This window comes from Mustela nivalis (assembly GCF_964662115.1).
Source record: "Mustela nivalis genome assembly, chromosome: 8".
NCBI classification, from domain to species: domain Eukaryota; kingdom Metazoa; phylum Chordata; class Mammalia; order Carnivora; family Mustelidae; genus Mustela; species Mustela nivalis.
This window is the reverse complement of record NC_139027.1, coordinates 109,502,875-109,529,832: the sequence shown is the minus strand read 5'-3', so window position 1 is coordinate 109,529,832 and position 26,958 is coordinate 109,502,875. Positions and strand designations below refer to the sequence as shown.

Below are 26,958 nucleotides of genomic sequence, written 5' to 3'. Positions count from 1 at the left end.
GCCTTCAGCTCAGGTCATGATCCCAGGGTCCTGGGATCGAGCCCCACATCGGGCTCTCTGCTCAGCGGGGAGCCTGCTTCCCTCTCTCTCTGCCTGCCTCGCTCCCTACTTGTGATCTCTCTCTATCAAATACATAAATAAAATCTTTAAAAAAAAAAAAATTAAAACAGCCTGAAAGTATACAAATAAAAGCTCATTGACTAAATTATGGTAGAATCTCTACAATAGAAATTTCCTTAGAAATTAAAAATGCGGGCACCTGGGTGGCTCAGTGGGTTAAGCCACTGCCTTCGGCTCAGGTCATGATCTCCGGGTCCTGGGATCGAGTCCCACATCGGGCTCTCTGCTCAGCAGGGAGCTTGCTTCCCTCTCTCTCTCTCTGCCTGCCTCTCTGTCTACTTGTGATCTCTGTCTGTCAAACAAATAAAATCTTTAAAAAAAAAAAAAGAAATTAAAAATGCTGTAATAGGAGGATATGTAGTGATTGTACCTGTTTATGATGTTCGTACATCGTACTAGGTAAAAGGAACATTATAAAATAACATACTACATGATCACATTTTGGAAAAGTATATATATGAAACAAACTGAAAAGATGCACAGGAAATGTAAACAGTGGTTATTTCTGGGTAGTGGGATGACATTGGATTTTATTTTCCTTGTGTGTGTGTGTCTTGCATACTTTCCTAATTTTCTATTACCACATAATATTTATGAATAATTTGAATGATTATGAAATAATTTTATGCAATTGCTTTTTAAGAAAGAAAAAGAGTATTTAAAAAATATCTCACGGGCTAGGTGATCAGCTCCATGAGGTCAGGGACTGTGAACAAATCTTTTTTTTTAAAACCTCTAATACCACCGACTGTTGTATCTGGCGAACAAAAAGAGGTTAATTAATACTTCTCAAAATGAAAGTATAACATGTCAAACAAAAGCAACAGGGCTAAAATAGGATGTTCATTATAAATATTTTCTCAGTGTGATTTTTTTTAAGATTTTTATTTATTTATTTGACAGAGAGACAGAGACATAGAGAGCACCAGCAGGGAGAGCAGGAGTGGGAGAAGCAGACTCCCCTCCCCACTGAACAGGGAGCCCGATGTAGGACTCAATCCCGGGATCCTGATGACCTGTGCTGACTGAACCTTCCAGGTGCCCTCAGTGTGATTTCTTAATAGGAAATTATCAAGTTACTTCATTTCCCTCTAAAGTCACAATTTATTGCAGGTAATGGCATAGCACATACCTGCATTTTCGGGGGCTGCGGCCTGTTTTCTGAGTGTTACTATAGCCTTAATAATGAAGTATATAAATTTTCTTGCAATCTAAAGATACAGGCTTACATTGGGTTTAGATAAAATTTAAATTCAACTTTTGTAGGGAAGGGTCAAAAATTTCCAAGGACTATGGGATACCATAGCTGTTAAGTGGAAACATTTAACTACATGATACAAAATATTATAAAGACACCAGAGGTTCACACTTGCCTTTTCCTCCAGATTAAGAGATAGATTTATTTAGACAGCTGAAATAGGACCCCGTAGGAGATATTTTGTCTCCTTGGCTGTTTCCCCTAAGATTATTAGAAAGGAACGAATAAGCTAACTAATTGGATGTCTGACAAGGCCTGCATACAGGACCTGTAAGAGATTTTTGTACATGATGCTCTTACATAATAACCTGCATAGTTTATGTGACTGTAAACAATATTACTTTAAAGTTGTTCACCATTGTGATGAATACAGGATATGATGGATCTTACAGAGGTATTTAAGTTTTCTCTACTATCATGTGAATGCCTAACTAGCTTTGATTATACAAACTGAGTGAGTTCAAGGACACAAGGATAATAAAAGATACTAATTTACGTATCTTGAGTAAAATACTTCACTGTTATGGTTGATTTACACTAATAATGTAAAGATTTTAAAAATATAGTACAAATGGAAGAATTAAGGAATGGGATGTTTATAAGACCAAATAAGTATTTTGACTTAAAAGACTCTTTTCATTTGCTTTACTTTTCCAATTTTTTCTTTGCTGCCAAAATCCTAATCTCTTTTGATTAATAAGATGCTAATCCCGTTGGACACTTATGGCTCAATAAACTTGAATGTTGCCTGTCCTGTAAGTACCATAAGAGTGAGGAGCTGTCACTGACTTCATTCTCTTGTGCATTACTCTCCCTTTCCTTTTCTGTAACTATCAGGTTCCTGTTCTGTCTCCTGAGGAACCTCGTAATGCAATATTTAGACCTCAGTTTTATTTTAAGTCACGAAGCAGTGCCTGAGGCTTAACTTGGTTGCTTTTTTTTCTTGTCATTTATTTCTGTCAAAATGAGTTCCTCTGAAATTATTTTCGTCAAGAATTTTCATCTCAGGGTGCCTGGGTGGTGTAGTTGGTTAAGCATCTGACTCTTGATTTCAGCTCAGTTGATGGCCTCAGGGTCGTGGGATTCAGCTGTGTGTCAGCTCGACACTCAGTGAAGAGTCTGCTTGGGATTCTCCCTCTCCCCCTCACCTTGCTCCCTCGTGCTCTCTCTAAATAAAATCTTAAAAAAAAAAAAAAAGAACTTTTATCTCTTGTTTTACCATCTGAGTTTGAATGATGATTTCATTGAACAATTAAGGAAGTGAGGTTTTTAAAAAACGACTTACAGTATTTTCTACTAAGGATTGTACACAATTTTGGAAAATGACTTTATGCGAGTATTTCAGCAGATTTATGACATATTAAAAAATGAGAGCACTGATGTTTCACCAAGGTCTGTAACTGAATTTTATGGCAAAGCTAAAAATGATAGAGCTAATGGCTGTCATGGGAAGTAGACACTCAGCCTCTAAGATCAATTAGAGAGATTGACTGTGGTGTCCCTTTGTGGAGTAACTTGGAAATGCAGGAGAAAGCCAAAGAGACCCAGGAGAATTATATTTCCATGTGACATGCTTTCTTAATCAATCTTTTTTCTTTTCTTTTCTTTCTTTCTCTCTCTTTTAAGATTTTATTTATTTATTGGGGTGAGGGAGGATAGGGAGAGGGAGAATCTGAAGCTGACTCCACACTGAGCACAGAGCCTCTCTCACAAGTGTGAGGTCATGACCTGAGCTGAGTCCTAGAGTCGGATACTTAACCAGCTGAGCCACCCATGTGACAGGCTTTTGTATGTGAATGTAAAAACCCCACAGTGAACATGTATGATAAAGAACACTGCCTTTATGTTTGGAGGGGTGGTGGAAATGCAGAGGCATGGTATTAGGAATGCTTTTTTCCATTGTGTGACCGAGTTTTCAGTATGTAATTATAAATAAGCGTTTGTTCTTGCCTTTATTATGTCTATTGATGCATAAAAAATTACATCCAAAACTTGATTAAAGATTTATTATCTTTCAAATTTTGTGGGTCAGGAATCAATCCGGGAGTAATTTAGCTACGTTCTCTGCTTCGGGGCTTCTTGAGTGACTGCAGTGGTGGGGGCTACTTTTGAGGCTCAGCTAAAGAGGCTATGCTTCTAAAATCACTCTTGTGGTTGTCAGTAGGAGTTAGTTCCTTGTGGGCTGTTGGCTGGAAGTCTTTCTCAGTCTCTTGCTATGTGGGCCTCTTGATAGTTGGTTTCCAACCTGGCAGGTGGTCCCCATTAGGGTGAGTGAGTGAGAGATCCAGAGAAGACCATCTTTTTACAATGTGACACCCCACCACTTCTGCTGTATATACATTAAAAGCCAGTCATTATGTCCCATGCACACCCTAAGGATGCATTACCAGGAAATGAGATCAGGGAGCCTTCTTAGAGGCTGCCCATAAGCATGCAAAATACATTCCCATACTCCCCATTTTCCCAGAAGTCTCATTGCATTACAATGTCAGCTTGGAGTCAGGAATCTTATCACTGGAACCAAGTCAGGGTGGGTGAGGCTTTTCTTTAAGTGCAGCTTCTGGACCTCCTCTTCATTGATAGACCCAAGAAGCTAATGGGACAAGTCATCTGCCTACCATGCCCAACATACAATAATAAAGCAGGCATAGCAGTACTGCAGTAAGACATTCCTGTTCACAAGGCGGGGAATGGAGACTCAGAGGCGTCTCTACATCCAGTCTCTACAACCTTGGGAAGGGAGGGGATTATGCAAGGGTGTGAAAACCAGGAGTAAGGGAGGAGTCACTGGTGGCCTCTTATAGGCTGCCTACCACACTGCCCTTCTATTTGACTCTAATAATAAAAGAAGTAAGGTTTAAGAGCAGTTATTTTATGAAGCATGAAGTGCAGCTGAGTTTTCAATATATATTGCATTCCTTGTGAGTTTGTATTGGATTTTTTTTCTTTGGCTCTGGGTAAAAATTCTTTTGCATTACAAGAATATTGGAGGGAATTGCTTAAAAATTCTATCTCCTTCTATCATGGCTATAGATCTGATCACAGACTCTTACACATCATTTAATTTTCCTAAAATTTTCAAAACATTTTCCTAAGGTTTAATACAGCATCTGCTATAGCCCCATATGTATTCCTCAAGCTGCATTCTGTATTTCTTCTTCAATTTATCGATGCATTGATTGCATTTGCATAACATTCAAATTACATTCTTTGATGAAACATCAGTGTCTCTACTTTGACTATGAGAGCTGTTTTGGTTTCTTTTTTACACTACTGAGTGAACTAGAGAAATAACTTTTCCACTTCTTTTCTCTATCTGCTTTGTTACTATGTAAGTAATTTTTTTTCCTAATCACACATTTCTTCAAAATAACACAAATGAAGAACTGTGAGAAAAACTAAAAATTATAGGTAGGTCAGGTTCGAAATCAGTTACTTAACCTTTGAATGACAGGGCCTCAGGTAAAGAACATCGAAATTTTACTAGATGTGTAGTTTGAGCACTTCTCTTGATTGAGCAATATATATTAGATGCTTTGTGATACTCTGGAATCTAATTTTACACTTTAAACATGTTTAATAACTACTAAAAAGTATACTAAGTATATCCAAATCAGAGCATAGATTAGTAAATTTTTTTTTATAAATTGGGAAATTTTTAAATTTCTGCAGATTCTTGAGTGATGGCAAAATAACAATAAAAATTCATAAAAACATACAGTGGCATTCTGTGGAAACCCTAAGATACTCTAATATCTTTAATAATAATGCTTCATATTTTTAATATTTTATGGTATTTCTATTTAAGAATCATACTTTTCTCCCATATGTAAGTATCTCTGTAATTTTATGAATAATCTATCCAGATAAGCAGAATATGGGGAGAGAAAAAAATACACTCAATATTTTTTCTTAACTGACGCCTGACTAGATTTTTTGTTTGTCTATAATATAAACATGCTGTGCTATCAGTTTTTATCCTCAATGACATATGAAAGATCCAAAATCAAATTGGCTGTCTCCACAGCCACCTGCAGGCCACTAAGCTTAGCAGTGAAACAGTCCAAGGTCAGGTTGTTGGATGAGCCTGTAGCTTCATGTGGAAGGCAGGTTTGTGGTGCGATGGGATGCTGAGTAGCCTTCAAGAACGACCAGCGGAGTTCTTCCTGGCTATTGCATAGCCCACAGCCACACCTGGAAAGCCAATCTGGCCAGTTAACAACAGAGGGAGACTCTGCCTGACTGGACCAACAGTGTCCATACTTCATGTCGGTAAGAACTTCACCTCCATCATGTTCTAAAGAGCCAGCGACAGATTCTAATGCACGGCAGAATGCTTCAGTGAGCAGCTGAAGTTCTGTTTGAGTACATCCATCGTCTCTGAGAATGCTTTCTGGCTCGTTACAAGTCTAAAGAGTAATAAAACCATTGAAAACACATACAGAGCAATATTACAAAAAAGTTTCTCAAAAATAAAATACTTGATCAGACCCTTATCATCAAGTTACTATTTATGTTCAGTTTCCTTCGGGGTTCAACAAAATGCTAATAGCCAAGTATGGATCAGCTGGCCAGGCTATTATTCCTTAATCAGAGTAGTATTATAGTATAAATAAAGTATAAATATATGCTAGTCATCTTATCAGAATAAACCCCATCATCAGCTTCCTCTGAATGACTGCCCAGTTGTGCTCCCTCAATATATGATGGACAAGACATAATGCATATATCAAAGGTTTTTATACACACAGGAGGAGGTTCCTGAAGGCTAATGTTCAAGTGAAATACTTATTTATAGTTGGCAAAGTGTTTGAGACTTGTTTAAAATTAGAACACGCATAATTATTAAGACAAAAGCCATTTAGGGACAAGTGTAATTTTCATGTCAATGTTTTAAAAATAAATAATTCTCTTTTAATTAAGGAAAAAGTAATATAATTTTAAACATTTTTTTGGTTTCACCATTCTGAAAAAGTTTCTCCTGGGGCACCTGGGTGGCTCAGTTAGTTAAGCATTATGACTCAGGTCATAATCTCAGTGTCCTGGGACTGAGCCCCACATAGAGCTCTTTGGTCAGCAGGGAGTCAGCTTTTCCCTCTGTATTCTCTTTCTCTCTCTCTCAAATAAATAAATGGAGTATTTAAAAATAAAAATAAATAAAATAAAAATAAAGAAGTTGCTCCTAGCAATTTCACGATAGAAAAAGTAACATATTAGCAAGATAATAACTGAATGATAGTTAAAACCCATATCCAAACTATTCCAAAGCAGTGGCTGCTTTTTTTTTTTTTCTGCCCAGAAGGTGTGAACCAGATGAGACCATCTATACTGTATGTTCTTTTCCCATATTTTCAATGCAGTATTCTTAAAAATCCTACTCAAAAAACAGTCTTCCTCCAAAAAACTTTTCCAGTTTACTTAATTCTATTTGCAGACTACATTATTGGCATTCAGCATCAATACATAGGCACTGATTTTGGTTTTCATAATTTATACTCTGATAACTTTTCATGAATGGGCTTTATCATCAAACAGATTTTAAATCTTTTTGGGAAACAGGGTTTCTGTTTCCTTCTGTGAAAAAATGTTTACTTTTTCTTTAATCCTAGTCAGTCACTGGAAGCTCTGCAGTCTCTCTTTTTCATTTTTAAAGTTAAGTGTAGGGCTTGAACTCACAACTCTGAGATCAAGACCTGAGCTGAGGTTAAGGGTCAGATGCTCAACTGACTGAGCCACTTAGACGCCCCCTGTAGTCTCTTTGGGAACAATCCTGACCAAAGAATCAACTGCAAATATCTGGAAAACACAAACCTTTTTGTATCTATTTTCAAATAAAGTAGGTCAGTATTTATGAAATAATTAATCAGAACTATAATGCACTAAATTTACCTATTATCAGGATATAGTTTCCTACATGAATAAAAAACATTCTATTTGACAGAACTTATAAATAGATACCAATTTAAAATTATAATAGAATCTAATACTTGGAATGCATTATTAAATGAAACTAAGTCTTCTCTTGATAGTCCAGAAGGTACTGAAGTATTGTGTATAATCTTAACACTTTCACTATGACTATCAATTATGATTATACCACAGCAGTTGAAATCTCTAATACAACCTCCATTAACGGAATGCTCATTTCAATATGCAGTATTTCAACAATAGTCAAAGAATGTGGTTATTTGGTGAGGGGATGGATTAACAATAATCATTGTAATAGAGATATTACCTTATATTTGCAAGTGTTATTTTTCTCACGTGTTTTGAAATATAAAATTTGCATGAGACTAGTAGCCCCAGGGTATCATGATTTGGTTTATTATCTCATAAAACAAATGTCGCTGAGAATTCAGATCTTCTGAGCAGGTCCATGTAACCTACCTTGTGTCTGATATATGCTGCCAAATGAGTTTCAGTACAGCCGCCTCCCAACAAAACACATGGTTCCTTGATTGTTAACTGCAAAACGTGCAGTGCGGTTTGACATGTGAGCTAAAGAAGAGACGAATCATCAGAATCAGACATTGCCCTCAGGTTCACAAAGAAATATAACCATGTTTTCAAGGGAACTTAGATAGCAGACTAAAAGAGCTGGATTTTAATGACAAAAGAACAAAACCTGTGTTGCCAAGTTTGTAATATAACGGATACATTTTGGAATAATAAAGAATAGAGATTAAAGAAAAATATTTTAGCCAGATGTTTGTTTCCATGAACCAGATTAATAGCATCTCTTATGCACTTAGCTCTTCAAACTAAGATTCACAAATGGATGGCCTCAAAATAACTGGGTCAGCAAGGTTTGCTGCAAGGTTTAGTATTTCTACTAAAAAAAAATGATTTGAGTCTAAATAAATTAGCTATATACATGCTTTAGAATTTCTTTCAAGTTGCTATGGAATTAATAACAGCGACAACCCGGTAGTAATAGAAAGAAAAATACAAGAAACCTTTCACACTTACCAAGGGTATATCCTTGAGTATAGATGAACCTTTAAGTTTGTGATCAATACCCATAGGTTATCACTTCTCTTATAATATATAAGTTGCATGTGTTATTGCGGGTAGAAGATGACAAACTCTACCAAGAGGTGGATGCTGGGTATGGCTAGGAAGCTCACTTTTTCAGTGAATTATTCATACACGTTAGCATCAAAAAGTACATAGTTCATGTTAATTGCTAAGAAAAGGTCACATGTCAAGGACCTTTAGATCTTGTGTAGATACTAGAAATATACTGGTAGCACTCGCCAAGTCTTTTGTAATATCATAGGCAAGTAAATCAGATTACTTGTAACTTTAACTCTCATTTTTGTTGTTTTTGCTTTCTAAATCATCTGGGAAAGTTAGGAAAAACAAAAAAACAGAGATCACTTCCGCGAAAAAAACCCTATCATTTCTGTCCTACTATTCAATCCCAGCTTCAGCCCCTAAATAATGGAATTGAGTCTGTGACCTACCTTCAGCTCATCCCAGGCAGTGTTATTTCTGTTGCAGAGCAGCAAGCTGCAGATAGTTGCTTCATTAGGAATTAGATGAAGAAAATGTTTGAAGCCAAATTTTGCTGGGCACAAATCTTTCACACTTCCATAACTACTAGGAGATATTGAGCCTAGGGAACCAATAGGTTGTGTTCCTGTTTTTTAAAGTTCAGAAAACACAAAACGTATGAGTAAAGATGGAACATGCAGTCATTTAAAACTGATTCCAAGCCAATAATAAAAGTCCCACATGCATATACTTTAACACATGAAATATAGAATAAATAACAAGATGCTTCTAAGACCTGTAAATTAAGTAGTATTCTGCTATTAAGATGATACAGAAATAAAGCAAAGCAGAGGTTCTTTTGGTTTACAGACCTCTTTGAACATCTGTTAGGAGCTATTTTGTACTCTCCAGAAAAAGGCACACAAAAATGTGCATTCTTTTTCTGGGAGCTTAAAAAATTTGCAAGAACCCAGAAAATAATCACTGAATGATTAAACTTCTTTGACTATCCTTCTTTTCTTCTTGAAGCCTCAAAGAATAAGGAGTACCTGAGTAATCTGAAATTTAAGGATTGGAAAAAAAAAAACAATGTGTCACTTCACCTGGACACAACAGACAATCTGTTGTAGTGAGAGGCTCTTGCTCTACTGTTTATGAGCTCCTGGACATGAAGCAAGTCATTCATATCATTTAACTTTTCAGGGCAGGCCTCCCCATAGGGAGACAAAGCAAATCAAATGTTCAATGCTCTGTACACCATGCCAAGCTTCAAACACACCAGTGGCCCATGCACAATAATCCCACTACTTAATTCAGACTAATCGAGAGGAATTTTGTCTGAAAGGGGAAGAAAGGAGATTAATCTAGATACAGTAGGGAGGGTGGAAAACATACAGGCTTGGTATAGTTGTTTTTTCCCCTTCCTTTTTATCTCAAAAGGTCACTGCTCCCAAGATCCAGGACTAAAGCTCTGGCTATTTATACCATGTTCTAGTTATACGTGGGATAAGCAAGAATTGTGGGGCTATAGAAACCCAATGCCCACTTCAAACTATTGTTTCTATGACAAAATCTTTCACCTTTTGGATTTTTTAGAGAGGGAGAGACTGACTCTTAAGCAGGCTGCATTCCCAGCAGGAGCCTGATGTGGCACTCAATCCCACAACTCTGAGATCATGACCTGAGCTGAAATCAAGAGTTGGATGTGGATGCTTCACCGACTGAGCCACCCAGGCACTGTTTCACATTTTAAAAACTGTAATACCCAATATTCACAGCTGAAAAAGTCATGAAAAAACCAGTAAATATTTAAAACTATGGGTGTGATGTAGAACATCAACAAGGAGTTCCATAGAACTGTTTCCATTATTTCTTAATAATTTCCACTTTGGCAATCATGGGACAGCCTTACAGAAATAGGGCAGTAACCCAGGTATTAGGTATTCAGTACTGGCATACATACTACTATTTGATTATTTATAATAAGACTAAAGATGGTGAACTGTAACAATGGCTTAAGTCTGATAAACCTAGTAATTGATCAGAATGGAATGACTGATACAAAAGTGCAATCAAAAGGATATTGAAAAGTGGCTCAAATCACAAACTGTTTACATTATCATGTTTCCTTGGCTGTAATAGGTGAATATCAACCTTAGGTCTGATTTTAACTTGTAAAATACAGTAAATTTCTTGTCCGTTACAATTCTGTATCTTACCAAATATTAGTCAATTCAATAAGCCTTTTAGAGCACCTAACTGTCAACTAGGCCTGTTGTCAGTGCTAAAAATAAAAGACAAATCCTGATTCTCAAGAAGCTCAGCTGGAAATATCTGGGATATTTAAAGTTAGCGTGCATGTGTGCACGCACACATCCACCCACCTACCTACCCCTAATTAGGAATTACTATTTAGGCAGTACAGTAGTGAAGAAGTAGAGAAGTGAAGAAAAGGATATTTTAGTTGCAAAATTACCTTCTGAATATGTCATTTCTACTTGTAAAATTCAAGTAGAAGAAGGATTTTGTGTATAAAGTATAAGAGTTTAGGATTATGAAGCTGCTAAATTTCTCAATAATCTAAGTTATTTGTGGGGGTTAATGTTTTTAGATTATAACAGACTCTGTAGTCCTTTCTGGGGCTGGAAAATAGAAATTACCATAATCACTCAATTTTAAATAAATGAACATTAATGGATGTATTTTTGAGAAGCCAACTTTGCGGGCAGAAATGATACACATGTTGTGAGGTTGGCAGCTTCTAAAACTTTTCAGGATGTTAACAGTGACACACACCAAGAATGTCTCCACTCAAAAAAGACTGTTGATTTATTAACTGTGAGGGGCAAAAGCTGAAGGTGCTTCTTACCTGTCACTTTACTCAGGGGTTCCATCAGAGCCACTCCAACTCTATCAATGGCAATTATCTGGTGCATACTGAGAAACTGTTTCAAAGATGGGTGTATAACTTTTTGGCACATGACAAGGTCTACATGATCACTAACTAGCTGCCTTCCTAGGTTAAGCAACTGCTCCAGGACTGCATTTTCAAGAGAGACCCCGGAACTGACCACCATAGTTCCTTCTCCAGTATCAGAGAGATCTCCAGATAAAGAAGCACAAAAGAGTGCCACCTTGAAGGCATTTGATTTTTTGATGGGTAAGATCTTCATCAGTTGAACTTCTGACACTTCTATAAGTATTCCAGGGAATACAGTAGAATCTAGAACTCTGTGACCCTTTAAAGGCACAATTATACTCTTTCCTAAAATGAGGCGGTCTTTGGTGTTTTCTGGAATTGTGAGCAAAAAGGCTTTCAGAACCAAAGCACTGATATGGTCTGTTTCCTCTCTGGTGAGCATACAGGCGGGCTTACTTGTTACTATACTGCGCACCAAACAGAGGAGGGTCTGAGGACTGCTAAAGTCAACTGGAATTCGACAACCACAGGACTCAGACTTGAGGTAATTGGTGCAGAGGCGCAAAAGATGCTGGTTTAATTTAATAACAGTGGTGGGTGTCAAGCCTGTTCTCTGAACATTTTCAATCAGATTGCAGCAAAGAATGGCTGTGAATAAGCCACAGTCACTGAAGCACGAAACATGATTCTTCGTGGATGTTGTCAGGATCTTTAAAATGGGATGGGTGACGGGAAGGTTAGAGAGCAGGGCTGATGACTGTGAGGTGGTGCACACGCAGCCTCCAAGGCCATTGTGCACCTGCTTCAGCCTCCCCGAAGGGCCATAGCTCGATGTCAGGATTCCTTTCAAGACACAAAGTGTGGCCCTGACTTTCTCACTTGTCAGTGGTTCACTTTTACACAAAGATGGCTTTTTAGCTTCTAAACGAGACATCTTACTCTAGGGGATTAAGTGGTGAAGACAGTTTTTATTTTGTTAACCATATTTTTCTATTTATTGCATTGTCATGGGACTTGACACTTAGAAAAAAAAATTATTCTTCAGGAATAAAAGTCTTGAATATGCAGCACTGTGGCTATAAGATTAATTAGCTCCTGGTTTATGAAGCTAATTAGCATGTAATGATTTAATGACATATTAGTAATTTAGTTCCAAATATTTATTTTTACTTCATTCTTTAATACTCTCTTGTTTGCCTGTAGACTGAGATTTTACAGATTGCTTTGCAGCCCTCTGTATAAAGTATGTTCCAAGGTGGACGCCTATGAAAGACACTCCAGCTACGAGGAGCCAGTTCTTTCTAATCCAGCTGATGTTTTTCATCTCCTCTTTCAATGTCAAGCTCAGATTCAAAGATGCTTCTTTCTATAAGAAATAAAGGAAAAAACATTTTAGAGAAGTAAGTCCAAAACATTTAATAGAATGCAGTTTAGTATTTTGATGCTCTGCTCCCTCTTTAGAAAAAGGAATTACCAACTGGCACAAGCCTCCACAAAATGAGAAATGTAAATCCACTTAGACTAAACAGTCATTCCTTTATTCTTCAATGAATCCCTCCAAGAAAAAGTACTGATATTTGAATGATTTTGGAATGCAGAACAACATAGCTAGAAAGCTTACAGTACAGTTATTTGAATATGATATGCTTCTAGAAAAGAAATGCTATATTATAAAACTCATTATAAAACACTGAGTCTTAAAAAAAAGATCCCAAATGTTTTTATTCTCTTACATCAAGATTTAATGTTTTCTTCCATAACTTTGGTTTACTTGGAAACTGTAGGTCTGAACAAAAGATACACATACATCAAATCCTGCTGGTAAATAATTATGAGTTAAAAGAACTGTTAGTTTCCCTACTATAGACACACTCCGTATCGTGTAGGCCATCTCTAGCTGTATAATTCTGCACAGCACACTGTCAAAACCATGTTTCCAATGTTTGGCTGATTTCAAAGTAATTTTCTATAGTTTTAGTCTGTCAATCAATGATTGTCAGTTTTAATGTCCTAAAACTGAATCCTCTCCAAGACTTTGTAAATACAAAAATCAGGGGATATGCTATTTGACAAAGAGAAAAATAGTATCTGATTTGTAATTTGATCTCAAAAGGTCTAAATACCATAAAATGTTGTAACCAGTACTCTTGTACTAACTTTCTTAACATGGTTTTAAATAAATAGTGTGCCTTGAGGCACAAAGTCCTGACATATTAATAATGTGTGGAAAAAATGAAAAAACTCAGGTCATGGATCTTATTTGTTGAGTTTAGGTGCTTTAAAGGTAAAAGTTCAGCCAATAATTATTTTCAGGAATATGATAATTATGCTAATTCCTTCGACAGTATTTAGCATAAATAAAACTAAGTGACCACCAGACTACAGTATGACCTGAAGTAGACTATGGCATAGTGTGATACAGACCAAAAAGGTGATGGAAGATATACAAAGAACAGGTGAAGAGAGGGAAGGAGTGTTATTAACTCTCCAGTTAAAGGACTATAACCATGGCAACTGGGACCAAATAAAGAGAAAGCAATGATGGCTAGTTTTCTCTCTGCAATAAATCTTTTATAAGACGAGGAAAATAACCCTTCATCTTATGCCAGGAACAGCTAGGTAATTAAATATTATTTCAGTGGTTATTTATATTCAGCAAAATCTGAGATATATTTAAATGAAACCTTAAGTGCAGTGACTTCCATACTTACTTTACATGTTTAACACACACCCACACAAGCCACAAATCGTAATAGAAATTGTGATCAAGAAAATTATTTCTCCAGTTAAAAAAAAAAAGTCTTTTTTAATATGTAACAGTGACATGCAACTTTTCAAAAATGGAATGTTAAGCTGGCACCTCTAACAGTCTGTGGTAGTGAGACCAGTAACCACATCTTTTGGCTAATCTCTCTATAAAATGAGAAAGGAAGCAATCATCGAAAGTGCTGGTGACTCCCAAATCCTTTTTAGGATGTCAAAACTTGCTGACTTATGGGTCTAAATCCAGACAAAACAAGGTACAAATGAAAGAAAAGAAATAAACCAAACACTGGGCTGGCTTATAAATATGTTTGGAAGTGTCAGTTTGGACCTATTAAGACTCTTTTTCCTAACACTGTGACCCAGAGTTCCAAAGGCTACCATCACATGAACGACTCTGACTTCCTGGATACAAAGGTCTGGCAGATGGGCCTTTGCAGGCATGCTTAACTTAATTAAAATAATAGTAAAACTTACATGACTGTATTCTAAATTTAGATACTCACTGTAAGTTATGAGTTAAAGAAATATGAACAGCTAAAATTTCTCTTAACAGGAACCAGGTTTCCTTGGAGAAATGGCTGATTCTATGTCTGAGGCAAGAAATACACAAGATGAACTGAGGAGTTTTTGGCCATAAAATATACTTGGGTCATATCAAAGACCACAGGAAAAAAACAGAAACAGGAGTCAACTTGGAGGGCATCCAAGATGGTACAATTTGAGTCTTGAAAATACTGATAGTAATACCTTGAGATAATTCAAATAATTTGCAGACTCATAAATTCATATTGTCATTAAACCCCAAAACCCTCATTGCTGTTAGGGCACTAACTCACTTTTATAAAAACTGGGAGAAAATAAAGCAGTTATCTTGCTTTTCCTGATAAATGCACTTGGACGGATAAATGAATAGCTGATGAGGGGAGTTGTTCTAGCTCATAAGTGGAGAAGGAATGGTGCAATTTGAACAGCATCATTTTGCAACCTCTAAGGAAAGGATGGATTGGACCTTTATGGTGGTAGGCAAATTAGAGCCCATCTTGCCACAGTAGGGCCACATCTTGCCCACTGCCTATTTTTTTTCTTTAAATATTTTATTTTTATCTGACAGAGAGATCACAAGTAGTCAGAGAGGCAGGCATAGAGAGAAGGGGGAAGCAGTCTCCCCACTTAGCAGAGAGCCCGACACAGGGTTCAATCCTAGGACCATGAGATCATGACCTGAGCCAAAGGTAGAGGCTTAACTCACTGAACCACCCAGGCACCCCAGCCACTGCCTACTTTTGTAAATGAAGTCTTATTGGCTCATACTTTTGTATTATATATGAATGCTTTTGTGTTACAACAGAAAGCTGAGTAGTTGAAATAGAGGCTCTATGGTCTCCAAAGTGTAAAATATTTACTATCTGGTCCTACATAGAAAAAAGTTTTCCAATGACTAGATTAAAACAATGATCTTAAATAATTTCTTTAGAGAGGTAGGAGGGCCAAAGGGAGAGAGAGAGTCCCAAGCAGGTTCCATGCCCATCACAGAGCTTGTCACACTGCTCAATCCCACGACTCCGAGATCATGACCTGAGCCAAAATCAAGTCAGACACTTAACTGACTGAGCCACTCAGGTGCCGGATCATAAATAAATTCTGTAATAGATTTTATAATGGTGAGATCAGACTGATAATGCACTTCAATCTTAGCAACACTGAAAGTGGATCAGACATTAAATGTGAAACAATGTGATTCACTAGGATGTATACCATAGCACATACGTGAAGTATTCTTTTTCAAGAGGAAAAAAATAAAGTAAATCAAAGCAGATTTTCTGATCTAACTACCAGATGACAGGAGATATGGGAGAGTGAGAAACTTGTTCAGTGACAAAATGAGGACTCAACCAACCAAATTCAGAATGTGGGACATTCAAAAAGAAGAAATGTAGTAGTTATATAGTGGTTGAAAAGAGATGGATCTTTAAAATGCAATGTGTAGACCTTGTTTGGATCCCAGTTCCAACAAAGCACTTGTAAAGATTTTTCTAAAGACAAATTTGGAAATATGAACATGTCTCTGGATATCCAATGGTAGTAAGAAGTTACCATTAGTCTTTTTCAGTGTGATAATGCATTTGTGGCTGTGTGTGTATTTATCTTTAATGTTAAAGATACACACTGAAGCCTGGGATTTGCTTTAAGATATTGCAATAATCAAAGGATAGGAAGGATACATAAAAGAAGATGGGCAAAATGTTAAGTGTTAAAGCTGGGTGATGGATACTGGAGAGTTGAATATACTATCCTCTCTTTATTTTGGAGTATGTTTGCAATTTTCCATAATAAAAAGTAAAAACTATGGAGTGGTTCAGTTAATTAAGCATCTGACTTGATTTCAGCTCAGGACACATCTTGGCGTCCTGGGGTTGAGCCCCATGTCGGGCTACACGGTCAGCAGGGAGTCTGCTTGCCTCCCTCTTCCCATGCTTGTACCCTCTTTCTTTCTAAAACAAATAAATAAAGCTTTAAAAAAAAGTAAAAATTGAAAAATATTAAAGGACAAAAAAATAGTACATTCTTTTGGTAGAATCGTGTTTAACTCTAAATCTGGTTGTAACATTTGCTCACCCCAAAGTTGTTCTAATATCTATTTCTGCTTGCTTGATTGGCAGTGTTGGTCACTCTAAGACTTCTAAATACTGCAGCACTGACATCTAAAATCTCTATTTTTACCTTAAAGTTTTAGAAAGATGCTTTCTCTTCTCTACTTTTCCTCTAAGAATACCTCAATAATATTCCTTGTATTTTCACAGAAGGAGAAACTACTTTCTCCGCCCCCCCTCAAAGTTTGGCTATAGCAGGGCTTCAAACTCTTATGAGAAGAATTAAAGGGAAAAAAATGATGTCATAAGGAATATGCATACTATATATATATGTATAAATATATATCACACTATAAATGTATTCTCTCTCCTCTCTACATACACATGCTCTCTAATGATATCATTACAGTTAGAAAAGCTCATGGATAAAAATTAAGCATCTAATAAACTCTAACTCCCTGCTCATGTGCACTAAGACTCCCTTTATAAACAAAATCTTACATAGAATGTTTTAAGGTTACTCTTTTAAGTTATTGAGCTCCTGATATTTTACTGTCTGGGTTTTTATTATTAAATGATTGTCTAATACTCTGAGCCATGCTCTTCCCTTTCTCTTTAAGAGCATTTAAAAATAAAATCTTGATTTAAAATAATATATATATTATATATATAAATTATATATCATAATTTTATAAGTCAAAATCATAGACCTCTTAAGAATGAGGAAAATCTTACTGAGGTCTTCCTTCTGTAAGAAGCAGACCCTAAAATGACCTACCTTATGCCAAAGTTTGAAGCACATTATTACTCAACATAAGGTCAAAATGATATATTAAGATAGAAAATGCTCCACAATTATAGGGCCACAGTTCTCTATCTGGGGGCAGATGAGTTTCATAATTCAGAACTTCTGGGATTTTAGAAAAATAATATAGTGTCTAGCACCCATAATCAAAATACACTGTTTAATACCCATAACAAATATAAATATAACACTCATAATTAAACTCAACAGTATTTCTGCAGTGAAACTAAATATCCATATTGATTGGAAAAAAGACTGCAAACCTCCTTGTGTGTTAAGGTCAAGTTTTGCTACCAAAGGAGTTATGACAAAAACCATTTGGATTTTGGAAATTTCTGGATTTTGGAATTGTAATTAAGGGATTATAATCCTGAATAATGTAACTATATTCTCTTATTTCAGTGACTCTCAAAAGTAAATTATTTTGAAGGTAAAATGTTAGATACTAGGGGTGCCTGGGTGGCTCAGTCGATTATGTCTGCCTTTGGCTCAGGTCATGATTTCAGGGACTGGGCCAGGTGTGGGGCTCCCTGCTCAGTGGAGAGTCTGCTGGAGGCTTCTCTATCTCTGCCTCCCCCTGCTCGTGCTCACTGTCTCTCTCTCTCAAATAAGAAAGTAAAAAAATAAAAAATAAAAACAGATACTAAATAGATATAGTTAGTTTTATTTGCCTTGGAAGAAACAGAACAGTAATAACAAAGGAGAGAACTTCTGCAAGTTACAGATTTGTATGCTCTGGGATGGATTTGTGACAAGTAGACAACTGCTCTTTTGGACACACTCATGATCCTGGTGACACTGTTAGTGAAAAGGACAGGGCAAGTAATGGACTGACTGTCCTCCTTTCATCCAAACGACTCTGTGAGGCAACTGTCAAGGTCTGTATGGAACAAACTTCTAGAAGAAACTGCAGAATAATATTGTGTCAGTGAGTCATCATAAAAACAACAGGTAATTTACCACTTAAGCTTTCTCTTTTCAGAGCTCTAATTTTTAATGTTTTTAATTTTTTTTTAAAAGATTTTGCTTGTTTGTCAGATAGAGAAAGAAAGCGTGAGCAAAAGTAGAGGGAGCATCAGGGAGAGGGAGAAGCAGGCTCCGGGCTGCACAGGGAGCCCAATGTGGGACTCAATCACAGGACCCTGGAATCATGACCTGAGCCAAAGGCAGACACGTAACTGACTGAGCCACCCAAGCGCCTCTGTACTTTTTAAAGACTGTATTTCCCATTGTTGGAACATGCCATTTGGTTGACCAGATTAAACTGAGCTTACCTGAAGATTCCAAGCCTGCTATTTCCCTTCGGTGTGATTCTTCTTAGGATATTCGAATGCTGGACTATCTGGCGCAGAGACGTTGTCCTTGTTGGGCATTTGGAAAACAGGGCTGCTCTTGATTCTATGCCATCCCAAATGTATGAATCCAACTAAGGGTATCATAACAATCAGAACTTTATAATTGCTCCAAAAGTTCTGAAAGCTCATAGTACTTTACTTTAGCTTCAGTGCACCTAGGAAAAGGCCAATAGGCAAAGAAGGTAAGAACAAAAAACAACTCCCTCAAGTTACATCTGTGAACTGTCACAAGTAGAATATTGCACTCTAATGAAAGTTGACTATTAAACATTTTTGGGTACAATATAGTGTAATATTAATTAACAAAAAAGGATATGTTATAGGCTCAAAGGGATAGCGGGAAGTTCAGCCTTGAGAAACTTATAAAGCAATACAAACTTTTAGTTGAAAATCGTTAAAGGAGCCAAATCACTAGCTAGAAAAGCTATATAAGTCTTTGGAAATCCTCAGGCATAGATGTCATTTTCTTTATATAATTAATTATACATTCTCTGAGCCACAGTAAAATTAGACTTAAAAAATACATTTAGTCAGAATTTTAACAGAAGAATCAAATGGTAATCCTTAAGTATGCACTAAGAATTTAGATTTTGTATTCCGACACATGTAAGTGACGGTATTTCAACTGAGATTGGGACAGTCATGCATGGATTCCAACTGAATACTGGAATGGACTCTGGGTTAGTAGGAATTAATACCATTTCAATTTATGTCCCGAAGCACAGGATTTTAGTGTTTACCTTTACTACTAATAACTCTACCCTACAGGGTTTACTCTTTACCCAGTTTACACAGAGAAATTGGGGGTAGTAACCTGGCAGTACTTTCAAAGGTAGGTTGTATTTAGAAAGATTCCTTGGGGCACCTGAGTGGCTCAGTGGGTTGAGGCCTCTGCCTTCGGCTCGGGTCGTGATCCCAGAGTCCTGGGATCGAGCCCCAGATTGGGCTCTCTGTTTGGCGGGGAGCCTGCTTCCTCCTCTCTCTCTCTCTGCCTACTTGTGATCTCTGTCAAATGAATAAATGGAATCTTAAAAAAAAAAAAAAGATTCCTGTCCTTGGTCTTTGGTTTGGAAAGTATGATGGTCTGGTTTTGATGATCTGTTGGGTTTGGGAACTCGAGTCTAGACAACCTCTAAAGACTAATTATACTTTTTAATTTAAGGGATGCTCATTAGGCTTTAGTGATTAGCTTATAGACTTGTGATGCTATGAATGTGCTCATTTTTAAAGTTCCTTTCTGAGCACAGAAAGACAGTACAAACTGTTCCATCATCTATGGAATATACTAAGAATTAGGTTCAATTGCATATATATGAGTTTCAATATCATGTAATCATTTACGTTACAATAACTGTATGACTGTCACTAGAACACTGTCTAAACAGAATTTACTTATTCTTTCCCCTTTAAGTCAAGATTAAAATATACTGCTAATGAGTTAAACACCTTAACTATCTCAGTGTTCTACATATATTAAAAATAAATGGGGGCACATGGGTGGTTCAGTTGGTTCAGCATCCGACTCTTGATTTCGACTCAGGTTATCATCTCAGGGTCGTGAAATTGAACACTGTATTGGGCTCCCTGCTCAGTGGGGAGTCTGCTTGGGATTCTCTTTCTCCCTCCCTGTGCCCCACCACTTGCTCTCAAACATGCTCTCTAAATAAACAAATCTTCAAAAAAAAAACAAAAGAAAACAAAATTTAGAGTCATTTCTTTGTACATATATCGTTTCTAGCAATAGAAACCATTTAACCCAGTGTCCAAATTCACATTTTATAAGGACTTTGTTGTAAAACTTACTCTACTAGATGGAAAAAAACCAATGGTCTACTTTGTAACAAAGTATTTTATGCCTTTTTCCTGTGTGGGTTTTTTTTTTTTTTTTTAAGAATTTATTTGTCAGAGGGTACATAAACAGAGGGAGTGGCAGAGGGAGAAGCAGACTCCCTGCTGAGGAGGGAGGCCAGTATGGGACTCAATCCCAGGACCCTGGGATCATGACCTGAGCTGAAGACAGAGGCTTTAACCCACTGAGCCACCCAGGTGCCCCCTCTTTCTGGTTCTAAAGTCCTCTTGTATCCTATGTACTTTTTGCAACCTTTAGGGACCATACCTCTTTAGGACCATACCATACCTCTTTTCTCCAAAGATAGAACATACTTATGTTCTATCTTTGGAGAAAGCCAATCACAATTAACTGTATCATTAAATTTCATTTTGAAGCCCACTATACAAAATGCTTTTGAGATTTGAGGATACAGTAAAACCCTGGGTGATTTGGAAGTAATGAGGGAAGAACTATAGTAAGGATTATTTCACAGAGACAGAAGGACAGAGGCTGTACCAGTTAACTGGCTTGTGTTGACTGATGTGATGTTTTGTCCACAAAATATCTTCAATTAAAGGTTTCAAAGATACTATCATTCATATTTGGTCTTATCAATACTTAAGGTGACTCCAACACCTCTGACACTCTCAACATGAAGCTATCGAGTCATATTACATCTTTTTAAAAGATTTTATTTATTTATTTGACAGAGAGAATCAGTGAGAGAGGGAACACAGCAGGCAGGGGGAGTTGGAGAGGGGGAAGTAGGCTTCTCCCTGATCAGGAAGCTTGATGTGAGGCTAGATCCCAAGATCCTGGGATCACATACTGAGCTGAAGGCAAGACGCTGCTTAATGACTGAGCCATTCCGGCACCCCAAGTCACATTACTTTTAATGGACGGCATCTCTTCTTTTCGCAGTTTACTCCTCCATGATCACTAACCTAATTCTGTACTTGTCAGCTTTTCCCTCAATTACAAAACTTTTAGGGAAACAGCTTATAGAAAAGAGAGTTAGCATCAAGTTAGCTGACTCTTTGGGTCGTCTAAGAGTTATTAAGGACAAGGGAGGCATTCCATTTTATTTACATTGTGTTTAATAGCCTATTATTTGTTTCCATTAGGATGACTTAAGGAGCTATACATCTTTTTCTACATTTGGGCTTGGTTAAATATGGGAATTACCTGTTTTGGTTGAAAACTCATTATTGGCCATTATTACTGAGGCCCCGTAACAGACTTTCTGGTTAGTAAATGATGTAGACTGATCTAATGATTAATTGCTTTAATGTTTACGCAACATGTACATATCCCCATTTCCTCAAATTCTCTATGTCTCATATATTGATTTGGCTAATGGGAGTGGGAGGTAGGTAACTATTTTCCATTGATTATTCTGTTGTACTCTGAGATGCTTGGAAGATGATCAGGATCAGGATGATAAAGCTTTTTACTTTGAAAAATACTTCTAGAGTTTTCACATTTAATCCACATAAAAACACTACCACATTATATGTATAATAGCCCATCTCCATCAAGCCAGATGGAACTAGCAATCTTTTAAAATGGTACAGTAACTTTAATCTCTTTGATTTAATAGTTTTCTAGCACATCACATGTATCCGATTATTACCTGAACAACCAACTTCCCAGAACAAGACACATTAGACTTTACTAAATAAGGCTCATTATTAGTTTTAAGAAAATGACAGCATAGCTTTGAAATTTAACATTCCATGTAGTAGTGAGGTTATGTGTTCCTTATTTTGTTCATATCTTCTTATGGATCTTTAAAATACAACCAAACATATTTTGGGGATACAATTTTAACACCTTTTCTCAATTCTTCTGTGGGACTTTTTTTTTTTTTTTCAAAATGAAAATCATCATCCTGCTATTTCTAATATAAGTTTGCTTTTTAAAGTTAGAAAATATAGAATAAGGATAAGAATGCTAAAAATGTCTGGCATCTTTTTGGTTTTGACAAAAATGTGACAATTTACTTGCTGTTTTATAATTTTTTCTTCCCCCAAGAATAGAAATCTTCATTATCATTTTTGATAGCTGCGTAGTTTTTTATTATATGGAGATAAGCTGATTTGGATGGCTCTCTGATAGAAATTTGAGATTTGTTTCAACGTTAATTTTATTGCTAAATATGCTATGGCTACAAATATTCTTGTAAATATTCCAGAGTCCTTGCTTACAGTCTCTAAATGCTGCTTCTCAGGATAATATAAAGAATTACCACATTTCTTCATTAACTCATTTTCCAAATGAATTTACAAGTTGTTTTTAAAACCTTGACTTTTACAAAGGTTCATGGTGCTGAACATAAGGGATACTGAAATTCAATTTGGGAAATTAAGCTAAATACAACTTACCTTGAGATGGTCCTTCCCTCAAAACACTTGGCAAGTCATTCCAAATGAGATGGGAACTATTTACTGACACCAGAGATTCCTGAGTCTGAAACAAAACAAGAATGCACTCAGAATGATCAGGTTTGATGAGCAGTAACAGGTTGATCCCTAAAAATAAATTAGTCTTTGTTATTTATTCACTGAGCTTTTCAAGTGTGCTTGGAGTAAAGCAGCAACAGAAACAAGAACATAATGATTTTTCCTCGTCCTTTACCCCTTTGGTACCTGCAACTGCCTTTTTCTTATCTTCTCTGAATCTTCTTTAAATGCACTCCTAAAGAAACAAAGAAGGTATGGAACTCTTGGAAAGATGAGAGAAAGGAAGAGTTACAAAATTACTAAGTTTAGGTCAAGTAAAACAGCGTTTATAGTTTTATTCATTGAAGTGCCTTCTGTTAAGTTTAAAACCTGTTTAGAGACAAACTATTTTTTTAAGATTTTATTTGTCAGAGTGCATGAGCAGGGGGAGCAGCAGTCAGAGAGAGAAGCAGGTTCCCTGCTGAGCAAGGAGCTCAATGTGGGACCCAATCCCAGGTCGCTGGGATCACGACTTGAGCCAAAGGCAGAGGCTCAGCCAATTGAGCTATCCAGGCATCCCATTTAGAGACAATCTTAACACAGATTTAGCTTTCATATACTCCTTTCAAAAATACGTACCCTGCATTATTCGAAAGGCTTCACATTTTTTATCTTTTTGTTTTCATAGCAGTTTTATGAGGCCACTTTATAAATGAGGAAACACTAAATGATTGATTCCAAGATTATTGTCAGTTAACTGGCATTCAGCTTGGATTTTGGAGGCCTTAAAGTCTTGGCTGGTATTCTTTTAGGCTATTTTCCAGAGTCAAGAATTAGTGACCCAGCTTTGGCAGTAGAGTTAATCAGAATTTCCAGTGCATGATAATGGATAAGAACATTCTGAGTACATTGTGCACACTTTTAAGAGTCACTGAGGTCACCTATCCTAATGTATTAAGCCTGGCATGTTCTTCTGATTCTCATGTCAGGTATGTAAGAGGTTAACAGTGGTCTTGTGTCAACTTGTCCAAAATTAGTCTGTATCCTCCACATACACATCTGTGACCTACTAATAGTTGAGATTAGCTGCACTAATTTTAGTTCAGTTTCTTCAGCTTAGTTCCATATACAGAATGAATAATAAGAGTTAATGAACAGAATGGGGAGAAGCTTGCTGTATTTCCACCTTAATAAAATAACTGTAATCTCCCGAGTGCACATAAATATCAAGGCTAAGAAAGGAAAACACTGAGATATATTACTTCATACCACAAATATTGTTTAAAGTCAAGGTATTACTGTGTCTGAAGTAGCAACTTTCCCTCCCCCTATTTTGTATTACAGAAATTATTATCTCTTCAGTTTCTACCACTGAGACCTCTCACAGGTTTGCTGCGGCTTGTTATATTGCAAGCTCAGTGAAGGTTTCTAGGTGACAGGACTGGTCTGTAAGGCAAAGGACAGAAAGACAGGTAGGCTTCCTACAAAATCCTAAACAGCCTAGCTCTAGCTATCAGTTTATTCTGCCCATGTAGCATCATGTCAATTAAAATCATCAAGTTTTGTTATTGGCCATTACTAAATTAAGCCTACAACAACCTGGATGCAGGAAATATTCTAGAAAAGGTTATCATTTTGCCTACTGGGCTTGCAAGGCGCCATCTGCTGGTCTTTCGGACATAGTGTAAGGTAGATTCTTTTCAGGTTTCCATTATTGCTCTGCTCAAAGTATTTGAAAAATATTAATTTTTAAAAACTTCCCTGAATATAATTTAAATGTGAAGAGGACATTAGACAGAATATTACACAATCAATTATCCCAGATCTTGTGACTGTGACTGTGATGAAGTTTACCGGATCTATATAATGCCTTTTCTTTTATGACAATGTTGGCTTAGATGCTTGAGAATTCTTCATTTCTGAACTTCAATCTCTGACGCTAAAAATATCCGAAGTTTTTAATATGGCAGTTCAAATGCTGGCACTTTTTGTGTACACATTAGAAGGTCTGTGTACGGTCTTCATGCTTATTCAACTGATTGGCATACTAGAGAGATCACCAGTTTCCTTTTTTCCCATCTTCTATCTTTATCACCTAAAATAACACAGTTTTGCTGAATTTTCATCTTGTAAAAACACACATAATCAAATACATTACTGTTGGGCTGTTGAACTGAATGGATCATACCTGAGTTCTAAAGTTTCCATTTGGCAAAATCCTACCACATTTCCCTCCCCACTGCCTCAAGGTCAGCTTGACCTATACCCAGTAGCTATAATGCTGACAGCACAGCTGGTCAGGAGTAGTCAAGAACACATGAAGGTCAACATAGTTATGTATAAGTAGTTTATAGTCTCTGCTCCCTCCCCCATTTCTGTGAACTCAACGTCTTTATGAGTAAGTAATATACTGAAAGCATCACTGATTGTATATGGGCGCTTTACTAAATGTCGGCAGTCCAAAATGTGAACAGTGAATGAGTGATTAGGGACTAATGAGGATGAGAAAATTAGCTTACTGCAGGCTGTGAATAACCAGAAAGGTTGTAGTGTTGTTTATTGAGTTTATACTTAAATTAAGTATATTTAGATGCATTCTCTTTTAAGTACACTTAATTAAGTATAAACTCTATAAAACAACACTACAACCTTTCCATTCCTTGTTTTTACACCTGGCTGCCATTTGATGCTGAGGTTGGTGGGGGAAAGGGAGTGGGTATCATGCTGAAAGCCAGCTTGTTTCATATTAAATGTGCAGTTAATTGGCCCCTTGGTGCTAGAGCAGTGACTATGTACCCCTAATTAGCTCTGAATCCCTAAAAAGATGATTTCTATCTTCATCACTTTTCAAGAGCTCTGTTTTACTCTTCACCTCTGTTTCTGCAACTAAGCTAATGGCCAGAAGAAACGGTGGCTATCAGGCATTAGCACCCTTGACTTCCCGTCTCACATGTAAAAACCCGTCAATCTCAGTTCTCATCTTAGCCTCCTTCCCTGCTGTCTCTGCAGGGTTCTAACTCCATTATCCCTCTCTTACATTTCCCACCTCCCACTATTTATAATGGGTCTTCTTCCTCCTCCGCAAAACCTGACCATTTTTCCCTACTGAAAAGCACCAAAACAAGTTTCCTAAAGCAACTGCCCTTTCCCTGTCTCCCTTCCAGCTGCTACACTTTTCCCAGCCACTGCCCTTTCAAAAAACAAATCTTTTCCTAGAGTCACTTCCCACCTCCATTTTCAAACTCAGCTAATCTGCTTTTGTTCTACCTTCTGTGGCAACTGATCTGACTGTGACAATCACCGAACTCTCCCTTTACTTGATCTCTGAAGCATTCTGATGTGTTCCTGAAACTTCCTTAAGTACTTGAGACTCTGGTTTGTTCCTTGTCAGTCTCCTTTAATGGTCCCTCGGTTTCCATCCACCTCTTCACCCTTATCAAAGATCTGTCCTTGGTCGGTGGCTTCCTGTGTTCCATCCCTGGGTGGTCTCATTCACATCCAAAGCTTCTGTTACAGTACATCCTTTCAGGATGGTTCTATCTTCAAACCATGTGTCCAACTGCTATGGTTCACCTTTATCTGTACCCACAGTCTGAACTCATTTCGTATACATATGAATCCTCTTTCATTCCCAAACTGCTGTTCTACCTCTATTTATTTATTTATTATTTATAGTTTCAGTTAAAAAAAAAAAAAAAAAAACCTACTAAGCCTTTCAATTCCGAAGTCTGAATATAGTGGTTTCTGCCCTTTTCTTTGTATTCCTCTTCAAATCAGTCCCCCAGCCCTGCCATTTGACGTGATAATTTCACAGTCTCAGTCCTCTCCCCACAGTCACAGTCCAGATCCTTATCACTTCAGATGACGTCCTTGCT

General features: G+C 37.0%; 2 protein-coding genes across 3 annotated transcripts in view; both read right to left on the bottom strand.

Annotated features, from left to right (window-relative positions):
* Positions 1 to 26,958, bottom strand: part of MKKS (MKKS centrosomal shuttling protein) — a 30,977-nt gene that overhangs the window by 147 nt on the left and 3,872 nt on the right. The window contains exons 2-7 of one of the 2 annotated variants that reach the window (XM_082744405.1): positions 23,027 to 23,111; positions 18,731 to 18,966; positions 11,244 to 12,660; positions 8,845 to 9,020; positions 7,766 to 7,876; positions 172 to 5,787 (exon numbers count right to left, since the gene is read on the bottom strand). In XM_082744405.1, coding sequence (XP_082600531.1) covers positions 5,347 to 5,787; positions 7,766 to 7,876; positions 8,845 to 9,020; positions 11,244 to 12,228 — 1,713 coding nt within the window. In that variant the 5' untranslated portion in view covers positions 12,229 to 12,660; positions 18,731 to 18,966; positions 23,027 to 23,111 and the 3' untranslated portion in view covers positions 172 to 5,346. The remainder of the gene's footprint in view (positions 1 to 171; positions 5,788 to 7,765; positions 7,877 to 8,844; positions 9,021 to 11,243; positions 12,661 to 18,730; positions 18,967 to 23,026; positions 23,112 to 26,958) is intronic. The other variant, XM_082744406.1, reaches the window with a different exon arrangement.
* Positions 12,260 to 12,618, bottom strand: LOC309871429 (uncharacterized protein; the record flags this gene model as incomplete). The annotated part of the gene is made up of 1 exon (XM_082744415.1): positions 12,260 to 12,618. The coding sequence occupies one exon, from the start codon at positions 12,616 to 12,618 to the stop codon at positions 12,466 to 12,468; it is 153 nt and encodes a 50-aa protein (XP_082600541.1). The 3' UTR covers positions 12,260 to 12,465.